We start from the raw sequence: 9,358 nt of genomic DNA on the forward strand, positions 1-9,358 counted from the left end.
AAAGGGTAAAGAAATAAAGAACCCTTCTAGAGCTGGTTAAGAAAAATAAAGCAGACTGGATGGGACATATACTCCGAGGAAAAGTAATTCTAACATGTACAGTGGAAGGGCAGAAAAAAAAGGAAGAAGAAGAATAAAAATGCTGAACGAAGTGAAAAGACTACGAAGCAGGATTGAATGGGTACAGCAATGGAGTCAGGAACCTACCAATAGGCAGAACGTCTTATGATGATGACGATGAAGATGAGCACGTTAAACTTTTATAAGTTACAACAGAAGTAGGCCTACACCTAAAAGAATTTTAATGGGGCTGACACTGGCTGCGGGTGCCTATGTATTTGTATAAGAGAAATTTGGTGTTTGCCATTATAACTTCGTTAGCCGTGTTGCGCGCGCAATTTCCTATTACGTACCCTTCCCACTTCTGACGGCTGACAGTGTGAGTATAGGTGATGAATGAAGAAACAAATTTTAATCGTCACATTACCGTAAAGCACAGACCTGAGGGAGCTCCTGCCTTTGCGAGCAGATCCGATGATCCAAGTCTCAGCAATACCAAAGATAGCAATGCCCAGCATCGGTGTTCGGCCACCTGAGCCGACCAATTACTAGCGGAAACACTGTGTAGATCTTTTATTACAGTGAGCTGACAAAGGTGACGAATGCTGGCGCCAGACTGATGTGCCGCTATTTAGGCAGGGATTTACACCGATACGCCGGCGATCGAGCGTCGGATTCGCTGGCGCATATATTTTGTAGTCCGAAAGGGCGCCTGGCGGCACCCATTAACTCCGCCGCAGCCGCCACGGGGACCACAGAACGGGTTTTCCAGACTAATAGAGCGGCCGCCACACCATTATTACGCCGGGAGGAGGAAAAGGGGGGCGCAACCCGTCCTTCCCGACAGCTACCGGTCGCTCCTGGTCTTCCTTTTTTTCTCCCCCTTCCGTTCTTTTTATCTTTTGCGCTCTGCCGACACCGAGTCGCCGCAAACAGCGCCGCGGTTCGCCGCGCCGCCGACCGATGGCGGTGAGGTGCCGCGCCTTCCCCCACCACGCCGCCACCGGCCGGCGCTCCTCATTGGCCGGTGGGCGGACGCGACGGGGATCCGGTGGGCGGTGCCAGGCGCCGCACTGGCTGCGTTCCGCGGCGCGGCGGAGGGGGGGGGGGGAAGTCGGCCGGAGTTCTTGTTTGCACACAGCTGCCGGCCAACAAGCGTTTTGTGTTGCGCGGCCGAGTCGAAAACAGACGGAGGCCGGCGGGCGAACGAAGAGGAAGCAACGCAGCTCCGCTACTCGTCCTCCGCTCGCACGCGCCCCTTCAGAGTGTGCGGCGCGCGACTGGTCTTCCGCAGCCAAGACACAGCAGCCGTGGGCGTCGCGTCTCAGCTGTTACCTCTCAGCGAACAATCTTGTGACATTCTACCGTGTGGTTTTTAGGAATAGCGTGGCTGTTACAGGCAAGCAGCTGTTCCGCGTGTGTTTCTTCGAGACTTTGGCACAGTGCTGGCAGACTGGACTCGTTCGCTACTTCCTTACCGTACACGAGGCCTCTCGCACAGTAGCGATCTCCGCTGTGGTGCTGTGCTGCTGCTACTTCGCTGGCTGAGTCAATTAACTAGAGGCACGCGAGCTAGCGCTCCATTCACGCCGGCGCCCAATTGGTGACTCATACGGCTCGCAGCTCACGCTGAATCACCAGTACTCGGCGTTCGCGTGGCAGTTCAGAGGATCCGCGAGATTTTCCCTGGAGCAGGAAACGGGACCAGCTCTCTGTGCCGGAGACGGATGTGGCTGTAGGGGCTCGGCAGCCATGGTGAAGGTGGAAGGACCGCTACCGCTGCCCGTCATGGCCCGCACGCCGCTCAAGTCGTCGTTCAGCATCAGCTCCATCCTCCCAGAGACGGCAGCGTCGCCGTGTGGCCGACCGTGCAGCCCTCGCCTCGCTCTGACGCCCGACCTGTCGGCTTCGGACTCGGAGTGCAGTAGCGACTTGGACGTGACAGGCGGTGCGACTCCGCCGCCCCTCGACTGCAGCCGCCAACACGCTCCCGCCGCCCCCAGTCCGCCCCCGGCGGCAAACGACAAGGAGGGCGACGCCGGCAAGGAAGCGAACAAGGACGCGGCGGCGGCGGAGACGGGCAAACAGACGGAGGAGAAGAAGAAGAACGAGAAGCCGCCGTACAGCTACAACGCGCTCATCATGATGGCCATCCGGCAGAGCCCCGAGAAGCGGCTCACGCTCAACGGCATCTACGAGTTCATCATGAAGAACTTCCCGTACTACCGCGAGAACAAGCAGGGCTGGCAGAACTCGATCCGGCACAACCTGAGCCTCAACAAGTGCTTCGTGAAGGTGCCGCGCCACTACGACGACCCGGGCAAGGGCAACTACTGGATGCTCGACCCCTCCAGCGAGGACGTCTTCATCGGCGGCACGACGGGCAAGCTGCGCCGGAGATCGACGGCCGCGTCGCGGTCGCGGCTCGCCGCCTTCAAGCGCACCGTCGTGCTGGGGGCGGCGGCGGCGGCGGGCCTCTACTCGGGGGCGGCCGCCGCGTCGCCGTACGCCGCCGCGGCCGGGGGCGGACCCGCGTCGCCGTGGGCGCTGTCGCCCGCCGCTCTCTACTGCGGCCCCGCGGCGGCGCTCTACCACCGCTACCCCTACCCGTACGCCGGGGCAGGCTTGCTGGTGCCGGCCGCCGCCGCCGCGGCCGCCGCCGCCGCCGCCTCCTCCGCCGCCTCCGCGTCGCCGGCGACGACGCTGGCCAAGCCGACGCCGCTGCAAGCGTCCGCCTTCAGCGTGGAGCGGCTGCTGGCCGCCGACGGGCCCGCGGCGCCGCCCCCGCACGCGCCGCCCCCGCACGTGCCGCCCCCGCACGTGGCGGCGCCGCCGCTGCGCTACGCCGCCGCCGCCGCCTACCACGACTTCTACGCGACGCTGCGCTCGCTGGCGGCGCCGTCGCTGCTGCACCACCCGCACCCGCAGGCGCCGGTGCCGCCGCCTCCGCATCCGCCCCCGCAGCCCGTCTGCTCGGCCGCCTCCAGCCCGGAGCCGCGGCCCGCGCCCATCTACAAGCCCGTCACCGTGCTCGCCTCCAGGCACAGCTAGGTACAGCCGTGATACTCCTAACATTTTTGTTACGTTATTTATTGACTTTCGTTTACCACCGCTATGTTACAAACTTTGTCATATTATTACGACTCCCTTTTTTGCAAGAGCGGAAATATGCCTCTGTAATAGCTTGCCTAGAATATAATTAATTATAAGGATGTGAGGTAGCAGTTCTCATATTTTACAGTAATAATAGCATTCGACTGTTTTCCGTCTCACTCACGACGCGATTCTTGAGACAGTACTCTCGTCAGGCTGTCGAAGTTAGCTACTGATAGCAATAGCGGTCGAAACGCCGTAACTTTTACATAATGACAATGTGGTCACAGCCCCAGAAGAATTTTGTTGCACTGTGACAATGGCCGCCGAAGCCTACGCTTACAATCAGCTCACGATGTTCAAACACTCAACACATGTTTGTACGCTTTTTAGTGTTTTAACGTCATGAGCTAAGTTTGACAACCTGATGATTGTCACAGATAACGCGTTCTAGAGTCGTGTGTAGAACAGAAAACAGTTGTATGCTATCAGTCACAAACGATAGCTTGACTTGCCACACAAGGTCGTGCTTTAGGTCTGCGACCCTTGTACGATTAGTCTAACTGATCACTCTCTCAACACTGCTTCAGGTCGTTAAATAACTTTATTGTGCATTTCTATTTGCGATGTTTTTTTTCTGACAGTTTGATGACGGGAAATGCTCGAAAGGCGTCGCTAAAGTTTTTTGTAACAAGTGAATTCTTCAGTTTTGTTTGCACCTGGAATTGCTTGCTACACGACCATTTTAAATAATATCCGAGGTAGGAGGAAGGGCAGCATCGGTCGCCCACGTTTAATGTGTTTAATGCAGATCGATTTCAGCTGCTACTGCTATGCATGCCCGATTTTATTTAGAATGGGTCGTCATGACTCGCATACAATTACACTAAACGCGGATATACAGTGGCTGAAATCTATCTGTTTTAAACAGATTAAAAATTTACGACCGATGGAGCCCTTCCTCCTATCTTGGATGAGTGAATTATTGTTGTTTAGCGACATGAAGCAGCGTCAGAGCGTGCTCAGTTAAGCGTCTATAGCGGTCATCGACCTAACGACAGACTCTCATCTACTACTGACCGTTGTCATTCATATTTCAACTTCGTAGATAATCTCAAAAAACTATTTACTCAATTTTGTTATGACAATCAACTGGTGTTGTTTGACTTTTAACTTGGATAGCTTCCCGAATGCTGGGACTCTATAATTGTCCATCTCACTTATGAAAATATAATCATTATAAACCTGAAGATGAGTCCATACTGACATGAAACAAGTAGTTGTGACAAAAGGCACCTTCATACAGATATGCGACTTTTGGAAATACCTCATAATTCTTCACTTTTCATGATAATTTAAATAGTTACTGAGTGCTAACTGTTTTTGTATTTTTTTTCCCCACAATGTCCGTGAGCTGTGGTTGCCCTCCGCAGAAAGTTGTTTGTATCTCTAAAAATGTAACAACGAATCCTTCATAAACGTGACTACAGTATCAAACGATTCTATGTGTCTGTCTTAGCGATGCAGTGTCAGGTCACACAAATGGTACTATTGTCGATATCGTCAGCTCTCTCTTGCTAGCTCTACTTTCTATACTTGGCCGAACAATGCGTTGGAATAAATTGATCCGCTTCCACTCTTTTCATGGCGGTTTTACGCCGTGCACATTTAGAAGTATCAATTTCATCATCAGGACTTCAGTTGCTATGCAACTGACTGCAGTGTCATGTCAACATGCCAGAATTTTGGTGCTTTATTTCGTATACCACTATGTAATAGAGGTCACATGTTGAGGAAGCACACTGTCAATTTTGAAAACTACGACTTCGAAATATACATAGACATAGTAAAAATGCTATCAAAAGATAGTGTTCTTAACTTTTCCATCATCAGTGTGTGCCTCCCTCAGGACTTATTCGTTTGACTAGCTACTACGTAAAGTATTAAAATCACCTGAAGATGACTTGGTAATGAATAGAAACCTCTGATGATACCATTTGTATGCCTGGTCTGTGTAATAGTATACATGTTGCTTTTAATGGACAGTGATTGGTTGACATTATAATTTACACTATTACTTAAAGTGCTTCACGTTTTGTTAGAGGCCTCCAATTATCAGGTGTCTACATTTACGTATATTTTTAAGTTGTATGCCCATATTTGTTGACTGTTGGTGCCATAGGGACCAGTATTGTGAACAAGTCAGCTCAATAGTCGACGCAATATTTAACAGTAAGAATTATTCACTGTGTTGTTGTATTGGAATCCTGAAGATATTCCGAAACGCTTAGCGTAATAAGTAATTCTTAAAATTATAGCGTGATATTGTTCCTATGTAATAGTATGATATCATACTTTAAGATAGTCTTGTTCCTAAAATTTTTGCCGCTTCTGAAGCGTGCAGTAAAATCCGTTTCATAAGAAAGTTTCAGCTCCACGCTGTAAAATCATTAGTAATTTCATTCAAGACAATCAGGTAGTTCTGTTTGACAGACGTCTATGTGTTAAGTCCTCCTCTTGTGAATATTCTACATGACTGTTTGTTCTTATTTTCCTATCCACTAAAATCACTGTCTTTCTTTACGTCATGAAATAGACGTGCGCGGAAGACACGATATTTTACCCATTGTCACATTTATCAGTTTATTTGTGCTTCTCATGCAGAGAAGCGAATAAGCTGAACCACGCCATAATATTTATTAGTATGAACAGTCATTCACTCTTCCCAAAATTGTAGATAACTCTTTTTCCAAAATTGTAGATAACTTTTTTTCACAGTGTAATTCATTTTTGCTTTTTTTTGTCCCTCTTACGACGAGAACGCATAATGGAGACCATTGTATCATTGCATTTCTGTTTATAACGTAGCTGTAACAGTCTGTGATACTTACGCGTCTCATCAGGGATGCAGACGAGGTTAAATACTTGTTTTTCACAAAATTAATCTTAATTCTTGATCTGATCCCACTCCGGCTTATCTACGAAGAGTTGTCTTAATTTAAACGTTCAACACTAGATCGTTGCTATCACTAAATAAAACAACATTACATAAATAATATTTTGTTTGTGTCTCATCGAGACTTTGATAATGTACGCCTATTTATCGTCTTACTTGTAAAAACACTGACAGTATCTTACTAACTACTGTTAAACATCATGTAAGGGAAAATATCTATCACCTACGGCAATGCAAAACATGTTTCTGAGAAGGAAATTCATGAATTTCTCTGTGTTAACTTTTTTTTTGCTTTTAGATTGATATAATGTATTTTTAACAATTTGTGAAAAGGTCTTGTGTGATATGTACAGTCATGCTACACGATAACTATGACCAAATCTTTTACCGTAATTAAAATGTTTATTTTTTCCTGGAACTGTTTCATTTACGTTTTTGTTCGTGAACATTGTTTAACGCATTTTTCGCTCTTGCAAACGTGTGTGTCTAGTGTCATTCTTGTTGTACAAAAAACTTTTCATGTATATTTGTGTATTTAATTAGCGTATATTGTATATATGATTGTTTCGACGGCAGATAATAAATTAAGCACATAGGCCTGTCAAATATTTACACACAGGTCGGCTATGTAGATGAAATGAAACGTATTATTTTTATTCGTAAAAATAAACTTTATGTGATACATTAATCAGCATTCAAGGTCTATTTATTTCTCAACTCCCGCTTAACATTACATACATTTAAATCCTTAATTTTGCTTGGTACATGGGAACAGTAAGAAGACGAATAAATGGTATTTTCCGTTTCATAAAATTTCCATCAGAAGCCTGCAAGAATATTGGACTGATAAGTATAACATGATGCCTTTCAGGAATTTTTTGAAGATATCATCATTGAAGAGATTTTTGATTTTTCAAAAATAGCTCTGTGTCGCACGCGGTACATATGTTCGCTTTCTCACATATTATACAAACGGCTTAACTGGTGTCATTAACTTCTTTTCAGTCCCCAAGGTTATGTCATTCTCTGCTTATTTTAACTGTCATAAATTAAAGTCAATTTCAGGTGCTACTTCACTCTAACATTTATTTTTTTAAAAGATAATCTTTCTTCAAGGGCGCTTAATTGTATGTGTTCCACTACCAGGGGAAATTCAACATTTGATAACAGTAATGTTTGCTCACGAGATTTTTTTTATTTTTTTTTTTTTAGAAATTTTCCTCGCTTAGGTAGCAGTCACCATCACGTGCAAAAAAAGAAAAAAAAATGTTGTGGGCATTTTCCTGTGTCAAAAGTCAGGAAAATATTTACAATTCCACCCCTCCGTAAAAGATAGTAAGAGAAATTTGTATTTCTGTTGGTTGGGCTTCTTACAGCAGTTCACTGGAGCTCCATTCATGGCACACCAGGTTCTTCATGAGATCGTGTGGAAGCCACCAAGAATGACGCAGAACTTAGGCTTTATCAACATCAACTACGTTAGTAAACTCCTTATTTACCACATGTACAGTAAATATTTATCACTATAGCGTCGCTAATTTATATACTGCAAGCCTAATAGGCCTCAGCTCTGACCATGATTATCTTGTGTAAGCACCTCCCAGTCTCTACTATATGAAGCTACAAATTTCTACCACGTGCATAAACGATATTTTACACACATAAATATGTTAAATTCCAGGCACCTAGTTGATATTCATTAGTAATTTTAAGGGAAAACACACTTTTGGACTTGGTTATTTAATGTAGACTGTTTACAAAGTATAGTCCTAGATGTATTATTATGTGGCTAGGAATTTATGTCCCGAACGATAATCAGTGTAAGTTGAGACTTGCAGAAGTAAACAACTTCGAATTACGTGTTTTGAGATGATTTTTTTTAGAATTATAATAAAAACTATAGATTCAATACTAATACCGCTCGTTAGCGAATATTTTTATGTAACTGCTCCTCACCGCCACACTCAACCCTAGGTGTAGTAGGGCCACACGACCATACCTTTGATTTGTAGAAGTAATTACTCAGACAACGAGTCACGTACGAATAAAATTGGGCTGTAGTTGCTCCAGACATCTCTGAGTTTTGCTGCTGTTACCCACTTTTCACCCACAGTCCCCACCTCTATGGGAGATACGTGTTTCTTACCACCTCGGAAACTTTCAGGGGCATCCACAAAAAAAAAGTCGCTACATTTTTATCGCAATCCGATGAACAGTATAGGGACACACTGAAGTCGAAGAAACAAACAAAAAAATTATACCTTAGAAGATTTGTGTTGGAGCAGATAATAAAGATGAATAAGTCATAGACAAATGGTACACGTTGTGGGGAAAACACCGTAACTTCCGTCTATTTAGTATTTTAACTACGCATGTTTACAGTTTGGAACACAACTGCATCAACAGAGCTTCGTTTCTTATCGAAAGATCTTCACTACGATATCTGTAAAGCGTATCTCTGAATTTTGGCTGGTGTCTGCTGCATATGACATCAAATCTTCTAACACTGTTCACGCTGTTAAGTATGCTTCGAAATATGGACTGGCGAAATAAAAGCGCTATAGGAAAGATAGTAGGCGCACTTGGTTGTTAAAGTATTCCATTCATATTACTGTCTCAGTTTTTGCAAGAATGGTCACTACAGCGGAGATCTTTGATAAGAATTTTTGCTGTTGTTTTTCAATTAATGTTGCTTATTCACCAAGGTATTTCGTAAGTAAATCAAAAACTGTTCATCACCAATGCTCTTCAGTTTGTCTGATAAATTGTTTTCTGATAAGTTTCCTTTAATTAACGTCTATTGTCACAAACGTTTTGTTAACAGATTACCAGTCTCGGTCTATAATGACCATCGTCAGATCTGTTTCATAAAAACGAAGTCCTAATGTACTGCAGCCAAAGTGGCATCGTCAAATGTTAAATGCGGAATAAGCACCAGCATCGTGTACTAGTACTACTGACAACATTACTCGTGCATATGATGTTATTTATATATATCTGACGTGCTGGTGCTGATTCTGCATTTAGCATTTGACGATGTCACTATGGCTGCAGTACATTAGGACGTTGTTTTTATAAAACAGATCTGATGATGGTCATTATAGACCGAAACTGGTAATCTGTTTACAAAAAGTTTATGACCATAGACGTAAATTATAGGAAACTTATTGTATATACGGGTCACTGTTTTATTCGCAACAATGTCGCAGCTTGTGAAATTGTTTTTTGATTTTCTTTCAATTACATTTC

General features: G+C 45.1%; 1 protein-coding gene across 1 annotated transcript; it reads left to right on the forward strand.

Annotated features, from left to right (window-relative positions):
- The first annotated feature begins 1,257 nt into the window (after window positions 1-1,257).
- Window positions 1,258-6,778, forward strand: LOC126417165 (fork head domain transcription factor slp2-like). Its single transcript, XM_050085063.1, has one exon. The coding sequence runs from the start codon at window positions 1,813-1,815 to the stop codon at window positions 3,109-3,111; it is 1,299 nt and encodes a 432-aa protein (XP_049941020.1). The 5' UTR covers window positions 1,258-1,812; the 3' UTR covers window positions 3,112-6,778.
- Window positions 6,779-9,358: the final 2,580 nt, after the last annotated feature.

Source organism: Schistocerca serialis, chromosome 8 (assembly GCF_023864345.2).
Source record: "Schistocerca serialis cubense isolate TAMUIC-IGC-003099 chromosome 8, iqSchSeri2.2, whole genome shotgun sequence".
Lineage (NCBI taxonomy): Eukaryota > Metazoa > Arthropoda > Insecta > Orthoptera > Acrididae > Schistocerca > Schistocerca serialis.